We start from the raw sequence: 16,983 nt of genomic DNA, 5'->3' as shown, positions 1-16,983 counted from the left end.
CCTGGAGGGCTTCCTCATGCACAGGTCCCGTTCCCAGTTTCTGATTCAGTAGGTCACAGAAGCAGGACCTAAGAGATGAGCGTGACGCTACTGCTCCAGGGACCCCACTTTGAGAACCACTGTCGAGGCAGTGAACCCGTCAACCAGCTCTTAGTAAAATCACAATGCACAGGATAACATTTACTAAAAATCTACCAAGGGCAGACTCCTCCACTTCCTACTGAGAAAGCCACACAGGTCCTCGCTCCAAACTCTATCGAAATTGCCAACACAGGACAGACGTGCGCAGGGAGGGTATGCAGACACGTGTCCAAAACAGCAAGAAGTCATTAGTACAGTCGAGCTAAAAAGATTTCATTTCTCCAGTGCATTTCTTTATGATGTATCCTACTGTGCAGTTTAATCTATTTTTCTCAGATGGAAATTACTAAACCGCGATGCATGGTCGTTCTTCCTTGCACGACCTCACTTCATTTCACTTACTAATGGGAGTTTCATCAGAGGCCAGGACATGAAATGCAGCGAGGAAGCCCATTTTAAAGCTTATTGATGTTGTATGTATTTTAGTGTCTGTAAGGACCAGAGCGATGAATAACACTCGGTTCTTAATGATCAGAAAGTAAGCAAAGGCATTACCAAGGTATAGATTTAATCTAAACCTGTCACCAGGTTTAACGAGAGGATACACAAAACCAGTCTAACAGAATCCCAAGCTCGAACTCTGATCATTGCATAGGTTTTCAAAGAATGGCTAACATTAACCTACCAATGCATACGTTTCTCATGACCCTGTTCTGAATTTAAGTGCATTTATGTCCAAATTATAATCAGAGAGGGTATTTAATTAGATAATGTTTGCAAGTACATTGAAGATATTAAGTGCTCTATAAATGCTAAGTATTATTATTAATTATTATTATTATTATTTAAATACAGTTTGCAATTACTGCTTACAACCTATTCCACCCACCACACTGCTATAATTTAATTACAGGCAGTTAAAAGAAAATTAAAAAACAAAAGAAAACAGAAAAAAAAAGTGTAGACGTAGAAATGATAAAACAATGTCCAAGTGAAGTTCTGGATTTCCATCCTAGGCATGAATAATTTACGAGCATTTTAAATGAAAGGTTAAGGTATAAAATCTAGTAAAGAAGGCAGCTGGCCTCCACAAAGCTGACACCCCCAAAGATGTGTCAATTTTAATAATTTCTTACCTATAAACGGAAAAGAGACTGTGGTCCAAAATGCAAGGCCCTTTACCCTTCAGGCTGCCAGCTGCATCTTCCATTTTCTCCACTGTAATCTTAAAATATCTATAACCATCTTAAAGAAGGTACAACTGGAGATTTTTTTTTTTTTTACAACTGGAGATTTTGACTTTGATAATTATCTGACAGATAAAGGCTCAAGCATGGCCCCCTGCTATAACATATCTTCTGGTTCATCTTGCTGGCCTCTGCATCAGTGGTCTGCAGTTCTTAAAAAAAAAAATGGAAACCTCTGAGGCCGATTCCACAAGTTTTCCAGACACACCTGCCACGTTATTTTCCAAAGAAAATGACAGATTGAAAGAAAACATGCCTTGTACCCAGTGTACAAGGAAACCACTGCTAATCCCCAAAGGGTTCACATTTTATGTTTTCACATTTTCAAGGCAAGAAGAAGAACAATTAACATATTCTAAACTGACCTTGGTTATTTAAAAAACAAAATCACAAGCTAATAACACTCAAGCACCATAAGCTCATCAAAGAGAGGTTGTGCCCAAAAGAGAGGCTTCTGGGAAATCTGAGAACTGTAGGGAGATAATACATCAGATAATTCTGATGTCCTGACAAGGTCTACTGGGCAAATAATGGCCATGTGAGTCACTATTGGCAGTGGCTTTGGGGCAGGTCAGTTGTAAGTGCAGTCATTTCGTAGTTCTATGACTTTTGGTAAATTAATTGATTTTTCTAAGCCTCATGTGTTCACCTATAAATGATAGATGCCTACCTCACAGGAAATTTAGAGGAAATCTGACAGTATCAAGAGACTTAGAGGTCACTTACACACTTTCTTTTTTTTCTTTTTTAAGATTTTATTTATTTGTCAGAGAGAGAGAGCGCAAGCAGGGGGAGTGGCCAGCAGAGCGGGGGAGCGCCAGGCAGAGGGGTTAGCGGCAGGCAGAGGGAGAAGCAGGTTCCCGGATGAGCAAGGGGCCCAATGCAGGACTTAATCCCAGGACCCTGGAATCCTGACCTGAGCCAAAGGCAGAGACTTAACCAACTGAGCCACCCAGGCATCCCTAATTTACATCTCATCATAAACTGCACTTCTAAGAAATTATTCTAAGGACACAGAGACCTATACAAAGATGATGTATGTTTATTGACACATTATCTACAAGAAATAACCAAAAGTTCATCAACAGGAATTGGTTAAATATAATAAGATTCATCCCCACAATAAAATGCTAAGCAGTCATTAAAAACATATGATTAGAAATTTGAACCCTGACTGAATACTTGAAGAAATATTAAATTACGAAGCATGATAATAGAATTGGGGTGATGTATTTTTAAGAGTGTTTATCTTTTAGAAATGCATACTGGGATATTTACAAATGAAAGGATATGATGCTTGAAAATAATATGGGGGAGGAAGTGGACAGAGCTGTAGATAAAACAAGACTGGGTATGACCGGATCATCGTTAAGTTGGGGCTCATTCTACTCTTCAGTCTATTTTATGTGTCAGTTTTATTCAGATTAAATTCACACTCCACAAAATTCACCCTTTTGAAGTGAACAAGTGATTTTTAGTATGTTCACAGAGCTGAGCAACCATGACCACTGCCTAATCTTAAAACATGAGCAGTCCCTTTCCACCTCCCCTCAAGCTCTAGAAACCATTAAACCCCTTTTCTTCTCTATAGACTTGCCTATTTGGTGCATTTCCAATCAATGGAGTCCTCTAAGATGTGGCCTTCTGAGTGTGGCTTCTCTCACCCAGCATAATGTTCCTCCATATTATAGCACGTATTAGCACTTCCTTTCACTAATGAATGATACTCCACTGTACGGATACACTACATTTATTCACTCAGCAGTTGGTGGCCATTTGGGTTGTTTCCCATTTTTGGCTAGGATGAATGATAATGCTACAAACAAATATTTTTTTGGATATATGTTTTGCGTTCTCTTGGGTATACACCTAGGAGGGGAATTGCTGGGTCACATGGTAACTCTATCATTTAACATTCTGAGGAACTGCCCACCCGTTTTCACATAGGGGCTCTACCACTTGACATTCCCACCAGGAGTGTATGAGCATTCCAATATTCCTTCGACTTTCACATAAGTTTAAAATTCCCCATGGCAAAGAATTTTTTAAATTATGTTACAGAAAAACATTAACAGCATGCAAAAAGGGTGACTATCAAGTTTAAAAAACAGGTTGCAGGAGCGCGTGGCTGATTCAGTCAGTAGAGTATGGGACTTTTGATCTTATGGTCATGAGTTTGAGCCCCACACCTGTGTAGAGTTGACTTTATAGATAAATGAATAAACAAACAAACAAAAGCAGGAAACAACTGAAAACAAGTTTTTGAAAAAACAGGTTGCAGATAATTTCAACAATGTGATCTTAATTTTTAACGCTATCTGGTTAGCGGGGCACCTGGGTGGTGCAGTCTGTCGGGTGTCCAACTCTTGGTCTCAGCTTAGGTTGTCATCTAAGGGTTCTGAGATCCAGCCCCACCTCAGCTCCACACTTAGGAAAGAGTCTGCTTGAGGCTCTCTCTCCTTCTCCCTCGCTCCCCACCCCCCACCCCGCTCGCTCCCTCAATCTTTCAGATAAATAAACAAATCTTTAAGGAGAAAAAGGGGTACCTAATTACCTACACATAGAAAAAAAAAAAAAAACCTACTAAGCCATACACCAAAAAGAGTTCTGCAGCCCCAAAGGCCATCCTGGTGGCAAGTCCTAAGAAAATCAAATCTATGCACTGCCTTCATGCAACTGACTGTCTAGTAGTGAACAGAACTAGGATAGAAAGTTCTTTTTTTTTTTTTTTAAGATTTTTATTTATTTATTTGAGGCACAGAGGGAGAAGCAGACTCCTCTTGAGCAGGAAGCCCGATGCGGGCTCAATCCCAGGACTCTACAATCAAGACCTGAGCCGAAGGCAGACACTTAACTGACGGAGCCACGCAGGTGCCCCCCAGGATAGAAAGTTCTATGTGTGATGTCAGTTTTGAAAGGGTATACAAATGGGATGGCTACTACTACCTGGGAGAAATCAGGGACAATTTTGTGGGAAAGGTGGCAGTTGAATGCTTAGTGTTAAGCTAGTAGGTACAGAAAAGGGCACCGGCTAAAGAGCATCCATGGGGAGCAGGAAGTTGTTCTCTGTGGCAGGAGTAAGGATTGGTAGTCAGAACCGCAGCGCATGGCGGGAAGCCCAGCGGAATTAGAGCTGGCCTGACCCTTGTGCTGAAGAGCTCAGGCGTGGGTCTGTAGACGGTGAGGAGTCAGGGAAGGCCGTGAATAAGAAATCCCGGAACTGAAAATGCGCCGCCTGAAGAGCAATGTGGCTGCAGGGACTGGTACAGAAAATCTAGTCGGGAGAAGGCTGGTGGCAGACGCTTCGGGAAGCAAGTCTTGTCACGGCTGCTGCCCAGGGGACCATCCCTGAAGTGCTTGTAGAGAGGAATGGAGCAAAAGGCCTCAGGCAAGAGACAGTAAGGAAGGTCATGAAAGATTGGGGTGAAATCAAATGTGTTTCAAGAATTTCCAGGCACCCCTAGAGACAACTGGAGAACAGCCTGGGTGTGTAAAAAGCAGAGAGCGAATCATCTTTCTCTAGAGGGAAATAAGCTTCCAACCAGAATGAAAGAAATTACAAGCGGAATTCATCCAACATTTTCTATTTAAGTCCTCCCTCTCTCTCCTCTAGGAACCTTATATTTATATGAGCAGAATAACATTTCATTCAAAAAATATCACCCAGATTTTCTTGGAATTCTCAGCACACTGCTAGTTCAGGCCCTGTTCTAAGGCAGCTACTTCCCCCACAGATATGGAAGAACCAATTTGACACAAAAGCATTTGGATAACCCTAAGTTATCCCAAATTCCCTCAGAATCACAGACTCAGAGACCGGGGGTACTCAGCTGGGCGTGGCAGCCATGATCCAATCACAGTAGCTCAAAGCCAGGTGGACATTCAAACCGTACCCCCTGAAGGAAGGAATGGGAACGGACAAGAAGGGCGTGGAAGACGAATACCAGGGCAGACACACAGAGACACAGCAAGAAGACTCAAAATGACGAGATTTAAAGAGCCTTACAGGTAAGGTGGCAGGCAGTGTGCTATTTTCGTGAAGGAAAAAGGCTGGGTATTCTTTAGTCAAGAAAATATTCTATGACCTCCTAAGCAGACAGTTACTCAAACAGCAAATAATGACTTATATTCGCTTTTGTACCAAGATTACTCCAGTTAGTAATGGACACTGAAAATGATTATGCACATTTCTCTGATGTTCTGATAACTACCACTACACACTATTTCATTATGAGGCAATGTCATGGCAGAGAAAACACCTGTTTTATATCTCGAAAAAACAAAAAATGTACCTAATTTTAAAAAGACTCTGATATTACTTTAAGATACTGTCATCTTAGAGTTCTTGCAACTTCACTAAATTCTCATTTAAGACCAAATTTAATTAAGTGCTCTGGGATAAGGTATTAATGTTTTAAGATTTCTTAACCCCGTGAGACCTCTGACCCGAAGGCTTTAAATACAAGACAAATATTCTATCATTTCAGGTGCCCACTCTCCTCCCCAAAACACAAACTTTGAAAAGGCACAGGCATAATAAATGTTGTTTTACTTAAATTATGATAATCCATAAAGAGGGGGAAAAGTTTAAAAAGAGAGAGAGAGAAAGAGAAGAAAAAAAGAAGAAAGTTTTAATGAATAATGCTGATACCTGACACCGGTTTAGAAATACACTAGAGGCGCCTGGCTGGCTCAGTCATTAGAGCATGCGACTCTTGATCTCGGGGTTGTGAGTTTCAGCTCCATGTTGGGTGTAGAGATTACTTAAAAATAAAATCTTTAAAAAAAAAATTAATGAATGCTGACCCTGGGGCAAAGGTCAACCCAGGCCCACAAAGAAACATACAAGGTCATCTTGACACATAAAAAGAAAAAAGGTGCTATTAGAAAGATGCCAGACCTTCTGATATCTTTTTCTCAGGATCATTTTCAATTAAGTGGAATCACTGGCATCAAATGGTAGAATCAAGATTCCCATAAAATTCAATTTAATCATGGAATAGTATATTTGTGTAGTGCTTTACGGTTTTCACAGCATTGCCGTAAACACTTTGATTGTTGAAGCCAGCATATGAGAAAGCAAGCGGTTGAGATCATTCCCATTTTTAAATGAATTATGGTTACAGGACTTACCCGGAGTCATGGAACTACTATGACACGGACACAGAGCCCAGTGCTCAGTCCACGCCATTCACTTACTCACTAATTTGTGCATTTATCTGCTTATGCAACTAACTGCAATTACACACTCCAAGACGAGCAAGACCTAACCTCCGGCCTCATGAGGCCAGAGTTCATTAAGTAGGCAGAAAATAATCCCCACACCATTTATAACACCAGGACAGAAAGTGTGGCAGGAAAGATGTGTGCAAGTCTTCCAGATGAGGTCAGTTCTTAAATCTAGGTCTTAAGGGACAAAGAAATAGCTGGGCCTAGAAGGCAGTGAGGGGCAGGGGAAAGACAAGCGGAGGTCATCTAATTCTGTTCACACAGAAAAGTGAGTGCGAGTCCTGGCAGAAACTTAGAGCATGAAGTCAGCAGCAGCCAATCTTGGCCTTGAATGCCTGCCTCCGTGGGCCAAATTAAGGAGAGCCAAGGTGCTCAGACTCAGATATATGCCAATCCCCAAAAAGCTTTCTGGGCTGATCTCACCTCATATGTAATAAAGCAAACCGGTGGCAAATTTCATTTCTTTTAATACTGTGATGTCTTGAAGGGAGAATGACTCAAGCCTTGAGTTTGAATGAGTAGATTGTTTTCCGTAGCCTATGTCTGTATACACACATTTCATACACCCACACGGGTAGTTTATAACCATAACACTATATATGAGTATCCACATAGATTATGCAAAACATCCATAGGCTCTATAAACCTCACATGCACAGACATCTGAATAATGTCATGTCCAGACTGACCCCATGGGACCAATTCAGCTAGAGATGGGTAACTGAGAGAGAGTACTATGCAGGACAACCATCTGTCCTAGATGATTCAGACCGTCATTTGCCAGCAGGGGAAGAATTGGGGTGGGGGAGGCTGGAACAAGATGAATTCCAAAGGTACCTTACTGCTCCACAGTTTTATGTGTTAGGAGCTTACCTGCATGAAGCAGTTTCTCTAGTCTCGATAAATACAATTCCATGACTCTGGTGAAATAATTCCTCTCTACCATTTTTTGGTGCTCAGGCAGAAAATGTATTATTGATTTCTGATTCAGCCACAGACAGTGTGCCTTAGAGAAAAGAGCCCTGAGTGAGAAGTCAGGAAACCTAGATTTTTCTCCCCAAACCACCCTTTTTACCTCTCTCACCCCCACCCCAGGGCAGACAGAGCTGTGTGACCTTGGACAACAACTACACCTCTCTGGCTTCAGCTTAGTATTAAATGAAAGGAGTGGCTAAGGGTTCTCCAATTCTCTTTGAGCTCGGAGTCTATGAAGTCATCCTCTTCCTCCAACACTTAGTTTATCTCCAGAGCTCTAAAAATTGGGAATAATAAAAATGGATTCAGATCATCTCTTTGCTAACCGAAGAGGATGCTGTTTTATCTTACTTTCTAAAACCATCCAAATCTTGCATAATTTAAATGATCAGTGCTGTCACCGGTTGCTCTGGTTTAAATTATGCATTGTTGGCTATTTGGGGAAAATTTAGACTGGGTCCAGTCTGGGATCACTGGCTGAGAACAATAAGCCCCCAAAGTGAGAAGGATAAAGGCCTCCCCAGACAGGATCTGCTTTTAATGCACTGAGCTCAGGGTTTACAAAAAGAGCATTGATTGTGTACATTAAAGAACCACGGAAACAGCAAGGGACTGGTTAAGGCTGCAGCAAATTCTCCTAGATGCCACTGACCTTGGCTGCATTTCAGGGGTCAGGCTTTCCCTGCCAGGTTCTCAGCAGGCAGGCTTTTCTGAGGGGTTACGAACAAATGAGACCTCTCATCTAGATAAACCCACCTCTCCTAATTTGGGAAGACAGACATTATCTGCCCTCTGGTTTGTGGAGATCACCTAGATGGCCTGTGGACTCAAGGGCCAACCTACACACCTCACCCCCTACAAGACTGGCCATACCCCCCCAATGTCCAGGAGGCATTTGTCACTACATCTGCATTTAAGTCTTCCAGCCAGCAGTTCCCATCTCCAGAGCCGGCCTTGGCCCTCCCTCTTTACACACCTCCTGCAGGCAGAAATACAGAGGCAAAGCACTAAGCCCAGGCCACAAAGAGCGATTTCAGTGAAGCCTGCAAAGATATCTTTTCAAAATACAGATCTCTGGAGCACAGGCCTCCTGTGTGTGAATCACACTCCAGGCAGGCCGGTGAGCACTCGTGGTTGCTCACGAGCCTGCAGGCTCTGTGCTCCATATCTCAGGATACCTTCCCCAGGAAAAAGCCCACAAGGGACACCTCTGACCAAGCCCAAATAAAAAATCGGAGCGCTTTCCATTAGAGGAGCAATGACGAGATTCTAGCTCAGGAAAACCACAAGCCTTGTGCATTGTTCAGACTCTTTCCCCCTACCCCCCCATCCCACTCCCTACTGGGCTTTGCCACTCTCCTCTACCCTGTAGTCTGGGCCATCCATCCACCTGATTAACCCGCTGGCAGCAACTCCCAGCGCAGAAAGTAGGGCAGATGAACACACACAGTCTGTAAAGCAGGAAACCACAGTCTTAGCCAAAGCACCCACCCTGTCACCAACCCCCACGCCCAGCTGCCCAGGGGGCAGTGGGTTCTGAATGTGGCATTTCTGCGCCAGGGAAATAGACAGCTTACTGTAATATCACATGAATGAGCTTTTGCTGCCCAACGATCAAAAAGCCATTTCAAATGGCATCTGTGTTCCTTCTCAACCCCTGGACTGCCTTGCAGAAACCTCACCTCTTGGATAAAAAAGAGGAGGGGGAAGTTAAAAAGGAGCTGTGTAGGGAGAGAGGATTAATGAGACTAAAGAAAAAGTACCACTTTGACTATAAAGGTAGCTCTTTAAAATAACCGTGGAGAATGAGGCAGTGTCAGGAGAAGTAATGAAGATTCAGGTCTATTATCCCAAGATTTAGCACCGGTCTAACAATGTATGCCTCAGGAGGGCGTGTGAACTTCCCAGCTTCACCCATCCTGGGTGTCTATATGGACAGACACCATCGATTCGGTCTCAACAGCCCCCCATGCTTCAAGTATCTATGTGGTTGTTTTTTTTTTTTTTTTTAAATTTTATTCTTGGCTCAGGAGAGGAAGAAGCCATCCTTAAATTGGCATCCAATTCTTCTCAGCGCCCCCCCTCACAACGCTGCTGCCGCCTTCTCCACCCCTCACCCCCTTTTCGGCAGGCAGCATCTAATTAAAATGGCAAGAAAGCTCTGCCCCCTTCCCCGAAAGAGTGTGCTGGGAGTCGAGGGTGGGGGTGGGGAGTCGTCGAGGCTACACTGGGATTCCTGGGATTCTGATCTCAAAACAACAGCAAAATGGATTCTATAGCAGTGATGTCTTAGTCAATACAATGAAAAGGCGTCTGAGGCAATTCACCTGAAGGTAAACGCAAACCCGCGGGGCTGGAGGGAAGTAGATGCTCTCTACAAAGGACTGACCACAGACACAGAGCGAACACGAACACACACACACACACACACACACACACACACACACTCACGGGAGTTCCGGTCTGACTGGGGAAAATCTGAGAACACCTCCTTTCACCTGCTTAAGTTCAGCCATAAAACTGAAATGTCAGAGGCACCAAGTAGGAACGCACAGGCAGGGCTAAGTTAAACCATAAATAAAGGTGAGTGGCAGACTGGCACAGAAGAGAGTGCTGAGAGGGAGTCGCGGCGCGGAAGGCGGAAAGGGGGTAGAGGAGGCAGTTGCCATCTACAAGACCAGCATTGCAATAGCTGTCCCCTTGGAGCGGCAGCTTCGGCTTCGTGGGGACAGTCGGGCTCACAATGTCATCCTGCAGGTAGCTGGAAAAAGTGAGTGGCCAGTGCCTTTATTCACGCTGCCGTTATTCTTTTTGCAAAAAGGGACGGTGGGGTCTCGCGCCTTGGCACGAGGTGACCGTCCGGGGCGTGTGTGCATACCACGCGCGCGCTCACACACACACACACACACACACACACACACCACGAGCATTGCATTTCATTTTTACGGCTATTACACCGGTCTAGGACGAGACTGGCATTAGCTCCACTGGTTCTCGGGGGAGCCTTGGCCACAACCGAAGGAGGACACGTACCGCACAGCCCCTGCGTGGAGGCTTAGCCAAGAGCACCTCAGCAGACCCCGAATCAGAACGAGAAGCCAGGTTCCCTCCACGTCGCATTCGCCTCTGCCCACCGATGCCGGCCCCAGTTTACCCCCCGAGCCCATCAACCCCGACCCAAACCACTGGAAAGAAATCAGAAAACGTGTTCTGCTCACCCTCAGAGCCGAGAGATCGATTTCATCCAGGCTGCGAGCCGGGGAGTCGCTCGCCATGTCTATATCTTCGCGTGAGAAATGGTCCAAAACCACCCTGAAGCTTCTCCCTTGGAAATTCCACCTTGGTCTATTTCACTCGCGTCCTCATGCGGGTGTCGCGCCAGAGGCCCGGGGCCCGCCTCCCCCGCCCACCCCGGCCCCACAGCACCGGATCCCTATCCTCCGCTCTTCTTCGGTCCGCCGGGTCCGGGAGCCCAACCTGCGCGGATCTCCAAGCCCGGAGCCGCGGTGCGTGTGGGCTGCGCGCCCTGCTCTGCTAAGGGCGCTGGGGCTGCGTGGGTGTATTTAAATGGGACATGCTTCTTTGCTTGTGCGTGGATGGCGGCTGCATTGGCTGTTATAATGAGACACATCAACTCCTCCACTCTGCTGGGAGGGGGGTAGGAGTGGGGGTGGAGAACCACACAGAACTGTCTATCACCGCTTCCTGGGAGGAGTAAAGACGGTGGGGGGGGAGGCGGAGGAGGCGTGGTCTCCAACTGGGGAGAGGCCGCGCTTCCTGACCCGGTCCCTCTGCACCAGCCTGGGTGGGGGAGGGGCACGCACCCTTTCCGCCCAGGCTTTTGCAGGCTAATCTGGTTGGATGTGAAAAGCTGTTCCTGAACCCTGGCCCGCTTATCGTAGGGGCAAAGGGGCTTTATTTTTGTGTGTCCAATTCGTGCACTGCAGCACAATGGCTCTCAATCGCATCAGGGGGTTTTTCGGAAGGTTTCGCTGCTCTAGCGCTGAACAAATTCAGAGGGGGGAAAAAGAGCGACGGGCCTCCCTCCCCCATTAATTATTTGTGGGGCTGGAGTAAGACGGGCTGGTGCAACCGGTGCATATAAGGATTTATGTGCAGGGAAGGGGATCCGCCTCCAGGCGTGGAACGAATGGGGGAGAAGCGCACTCTGCACTCCAGAGGTTTGCTTCGGCGGCGGGGTCCGTCCGCCAGCGACCCCCGGGATCCCGGAAGGCGGGTGTCGCGGGCGGGTCGCTTGCCGGTCGGGGGCTGGGAAGGTTTGCCAGAAGCGGGAAGACGGAGATCTGAGTTCCCGGTTGGCATCGCCACACCCAGGACCTGCCCGTACTGCAATTCCCCACGGAAACGACCGCATTGAAACGAGAAGCTTTTTCTCTGGGTGCAAGAGCTTGAGTGCTTCAGGTAACTCCCACGGCAACACCGGGTAAGGCAGCACACGCCGCCTCCCGACCCTGCGTTTCCCTTTCAGGCAGCACTTCCGCCGCTGACCGACTCAGACTGATGGAGAAAGTTTGGCTGGTGGGTAAGATGTAACATACAAAACGCAGGGCGTGAGAGCGATCTCCCTCCACCCGCTTTCTCTCTTAAAGGCTGAACGTTTACAGTGGCAAACGTGACATTCCGTAATCAAAAGTATGAAGTCACTTCCCCCAGCCCCCCGCACAGCCCTTCCCCTCTCTTTTGGCCACGAGAAATACATAGGGAGAAATGCTAAAATTCAACTTTTCCCCAAATACAGCAGTAGTTTTGAAAGCATTGTCTGCACCTCTGTTAATATGACAATTTACATCTGGCCAAGTGCAGCGAGGGCTTTGGAATCCTGTGGTGTGAATATCGGTTTCAAAATAAGACTTTTGAATGAATGAACGGAAGTCAGTGCAGTTAATTCATCATGACTGCAGACATGGAACACTTTTAAACAGCATTCGCTATGCGCTGTGTTTTATTGTTGTTGTTAGTATTATTGAACTATTTATATGCACTGGGGAACATGAAACTGGAAAATTGTTCCAACATCTCAATGGCCACACAGTTATTTAGGAGCTTTTGCCCTTAAAATGTCAAATGTTTAAATGCGTTCTGTTCAGAATGCTCGATTTGATCTCTCATTTTCTAATGAAATCATCCAGCTTAAGTAAGGAGCAAGAAGCCACCGAGTGATGTTGAAATGACATAAAAAACCTGTCATTTCCCATCATGGTCCTTATTTTTCCCTTTTTACCCTTAATCTAGATGACAAAGTAATGTATTCTCTCAGTGTTGAAAGAAATCATTAAGATCAGGTAGTTAGATCTATGAACATAACTAGTTTTAAAACTTCAAACATATGAGAAATGAGATAAATATTTTTTTTCCAAGGACAATCTTCATCTTATATGACAGGTTTTATCTGACACATCCTTTCTTCCCATCTTGAGCAGCTGCTCAGGCCAGGATGATGCTATGGTACTGGAACTAAATTCTACCCTTGGATTTAGAATTGGAAGACTGTATGTTCAGTACAGTAATGGGTACTAAGTGGGGGAGGGCTTCAATAGAGGCTGACTGGATGAGCAGAGTCAAATGGAGGTGGGGGTTGGTGATGGGTGCAGGAAATACCATAAAAGGAGAGATTACCATAGTCAGGGCCCCTTCAGCTAGGAACGGAAGGAGCAAACTCCAAGCTGTTTGTGCTGGAGGTGAGGTAATAGTGGTAACTAGACTGAGAAAGGAAGCAAAGGTCAGCTTCTCCTGTCTCATTAAGGAACTTGAACGTTATCCTTGAGGTCAAGTGTGTATCAAATTTCAGCCATTTCAATACAAACTCCTCTAATTTTTTGTCATGTCTGTGTACCTCCCATACTATTATCTACTTGATATTTTTCTTTTCTTTCAAGCAACTCTTTTCTTTTTTTCTCATTTAATTTAAAAGGAAACAGGGGTGCCTGGGTGGCTCAGTCGTTTGGGGGCATCTGACTCTTGATTTCGGTTCAGGTCATGATCTGAGAGCAATGAGATGAACCCCACAATGAGCTCAGCGCTGGGTGTAGAGCCTACTCAAGATTTTCTCTCCCTCTCCTTTTGTCTTTTTGCCCCCTCCGCATCCACTGGCATGGATGTACCCTTTCTCTCAAATAAATATACAAATAAAGAAATCACTACTGTAACTGGAAAGGTACCAACACTTGCTAAAAAATAGAAGGAACCATCAAAATAAATATAATGGGAAATAAAGCAATATTATTTAATTCTGCTTATGGCTGCCTGCTCCAGGCTTCTAGCCTGAAGCCTGCTATTCCTTTCTTAAAAGAAAAATTAGGGGACGCCTGGGTGGCTCAGTTGGTTAAGCAGCTGCCTTCGGCTCAGGTCATGATCCCAGCGTCCTGGGATCCAGTTCCACATCTGGCTCCTTGCTCTGCGGGGAGCCTGCTTCTCCCTCTGACTCTGCCTGCCACTCTGTCTGCCTATTCTCGCTCGCTCTCTCTCTGACAAATAAATAAATAAAATCTTTTAAAAAAATAAAAAAATAATAAAAAATTAAAAAAAAATTAGCAATGCCAGAAAAGGCACTCAAAATTTGAACAAAGTGAGATTTTTCTCTTGGGGTAATCTGAAGTATTAAAAGAATTTGTGTCATTTATTTGCAATTTGAAATCCCGTAAAACAGTACAATATTATGTTTATGCCTATAAACATATAATATATGTTTATAAAACATAGATATGGTTATAAACATGAATAGAAAGCATGGACACAGGCAGGAGGGACACAATCAACTTCAGGATAGTGAGAAGGCTGGAAGAGGAATGGAATGAGAAGGTACGGAGGAGGCTCCAACAATGGTATCTAATTTAGTAAAAAAAAGAAAGATCTTAAGCAAATATTACTAAATGGTTGGAATTGTGAAATCTGGATGATTACTAGTTAGTATTTATTATATTGTTCTCTGTATCTTTCTGCATATTTGAAATATTTTTATATTTTAAAAAAAATTTATAAAAGAGAATACCAGGGCGCCCGGGTGACTCAATGTGTTAGGCCACTGCCTTCAGCTCAGGTCGTGGTCTCAGAGTCCTGGGATAGAGCCCTGCTCAAGCTCTCTGCTCAGCTGGGAGCCTGTGTATCTCTCTCTCTCTCTCTCTCTCTGCCTGCCTTTCTGCCTACTTACGATCTATGTCTGTCAAATAAATAAATAACATCTTTTTTAAAAAGAGAGAGAGCAAATACCAAAGGGGGTTAGGGTCCCTCTATTAGATTCAATGTAATTTAATATCATATCCATGCTTCAACTAAAATAAGCACTGGAAATCAGTAACACAGTTTGTCGAGCTTCTAAAAGCACACTCTGTATGTCTTCTATCCCCACAAATCCCTAGATATAACAGGAAATAGATTTTTAAAAATTAGAGTTATGGAAGACAAAAAAGGGAGCATCAGTGGTCCAGCAATTCAGAGGTCTTCCTGGATTACATAAAGGAGATAGGATTTGATTGCCAGTAGATCTGTAAACCAAAACTGTACAGGGTAGGACCAGGGCAAGAGCTGGGGAGGCTTCAAGGTAAGAGGCAATAGCTACAAAGAGAGGCACTTTCATCATAGCAAGCAACTAAAGAATGCTATTAACCCATTCATTCTATAAAGACATAAATCATTTACTCTATGCAAGACCCCATACTAGGCCCTGGAGATTTGCTTTCATGGAGGGAAATAATCAAATTGTAAATAAATCATCCATAACTAAGATTATGTTTGATGATGACAAAGTATATAACAAAAATCAAGCAGGATAATGAGAATCAGCAGGTGGACATGTCCACCCCCAACCCAGACAGATGCTCTTTGTAAGTAGGGGTGCCTGGGTCAAGGAGAGAGGGTATCATCCCAAGGGACTGCTGACCAGTGGTGAGGAGAAAGGAGACCACATACACAGACACACACACGTGCGTGCACACACATGCCCACAGAAGGTAAACTACCCGCATCCCTTGCCACGCAGGATATTGTGTACTTCTCCCCTTCCCACCACAGTCAGCAAAGCAAACACCCAGAATTAGAATGAGCACCACAAGGATTCCTGGGTGGCTCAGGTGGTTAAGCATCTGACCACCCCTATCATTTTCAAGGTCTCTCTCTCTCTATCTATCTATCTCCAGTAAATAAACAAATAAATAAAGTCTTTGAGTTGGCACCAAAGATAGGCAAATGAGATTTTTCAAACAACCCACCAACTGTTCCTAAAAAGCTATTACTATGAAAGAGAGGAACGCACTGCAATCAACAAACAGACTGAATCCCAAAGTTATTGTTCATAGAGCAAAAAGAAGTTTTATAACATAAATATTTTTTTATCCTTGAAAAAATAATACAGGATCTTACATTCATAAAACAACCAAGCTATTATGAAAAAAACCCAGTTAGATGAATAATGAATATATTTATTGAAATTTTTTAAATGAATATATATGGGCACCTGGGCGGCTCAGTCAGTTGAGCCTCTGCTTTTGGCTCAGATCGTGATCTGGGGGTCCTGGGATTGAGTCTCATGATGGGCTTCTTGTTCCATGGGGAGTCTCCTTCTCCATCTCCCTCTGCCCCTCCCCCCACCCATGTGCATGCTCTCTCTCTAATAAATAAAAAAATCTTCAAATCAAATCAAATCAAATGAATGTATAGATTGAACAATAGTAAGTGATACTATGCTGCAGATACTCCTCTAAGCATTCATGCATAACATATTTAATCTTTATAATCTTCTAAAGTAGGCAATAATATTAGCATACTCATTTTACATATGAGTAAACTGAAGACTTGAAAGTTTAATTAACTTACTCAAAGCAACACTGTAATAAATGGCTGAACCAGGATTTGAACTCAGGCTTTTAATCACCATGCTATGCTGATTCAAGCTGAACTGAAGGGTGAATTAGTAATCTAGAAGATTGGGTCCAGTTTTATCCCAAATTGCAGAAGAAAGGATAGATAAAGCAACGAGCAAAAATTTAAGTAATATGGAGAATAAATCAAAGTTCCAACATTCATCTGATAGCCATCTACAGAATGGGTAGAAGAGAATACTCAAAGAGATAATAGAAAATGTATCTTCAGGGCACCCGGGCGGCTTAGTCAGTTTAGCATCTCCCTTCAGCTCAGGTCATGGTTGCAGGGTCCTGGAACTGAGTCCTGCGTTGGGCTCTCTGCTCTGCGGGGAGGCTGCTTCTCCCTCTCACTCTTCTGATGTGTTCTCCCTCCCCCCCCCTCAAAAAATAAATAAATTCTTTTTTTTTTTTTAAGATTTTATTTATTTATTTGACAGAGAGAGATCTCAAGTAGGCGGAGAGGTAGGCAGAGAGAGAGGAAGGGAAGCAGGCCCCCTGCTGAGCAGAGAGCTTGATGTGAGACTCTATCCCAGGACCCTGAGATCATGAAGGCAGCGGCTTAACGCACTGAGCCA

At 44.2% G+C, this 16,983-nt stretch overlaps 1 protein-coding gene and 1 long non-coding RNA gene across 5 annotated transcripts in view; one reads left to right on the top strand and one right to left on the bottom strand.

Annotated features, from left to right (window-relative positions):
- The window catches only part of TNIK (TRAF2 and NCK interacting kinase), a 378,721-nt gene extending 367,522 nt beyond the window's left edge, over nt 1-11,199 (bottom strand). For all 4 annotated transcript variants that reach the window (XM_059391550.1, XM_059391551.1, XM_059391552.1 and 1 more), the window contains exon 1: nt 10,751-11,199. In XM_059391550.1, the coding sequence (XP_059247533.1) occupies nt 10,751-10,807 (57 nt within the window). In that variant the 5' untranslated portion in view covers nt 10,808-11,199. The remainder of the gene's footprint in view (nt 1-10,750) is intronic.
- A 387-nt stretch (nt 11,200-11,586) lies between these two features.
- Nucleotides 11,587-16,983, top strand: part of LOC132010086 (uncharacterized) — a 44,928-nt gene continuing 39,531 nt past the window's right edge. Inside the window, exon 1 of the long non-coding RNA XR_009402149.1 lies at nt 11,587-11,954. This is a non-coding gene — a long non-coding RNA (uncharacterized LOC132010086). The remainder of the gene's footprint in view (nt 11,955-16,983) is intronic.

Source organism: Mustela nigripes, chromosome 2 (assembly GCF_022355385.1).
Source record: "Mustela nigripes isolate SB6536 chromosome 2, MUSNIG.SB6536, whole genome shotgun sequence".
Taxonomy (NCBI): Eukaryota; Metazoa; Chordata; class Mammalia; order Carnivora; family Mustelidae; genus Mustela; species Mustela nigripes.
The sequence above is the reverse complement of the archived record's forward strand: the minus strand, read 5'-3'. Positions and strand labels throughout refer to the sequence as shown.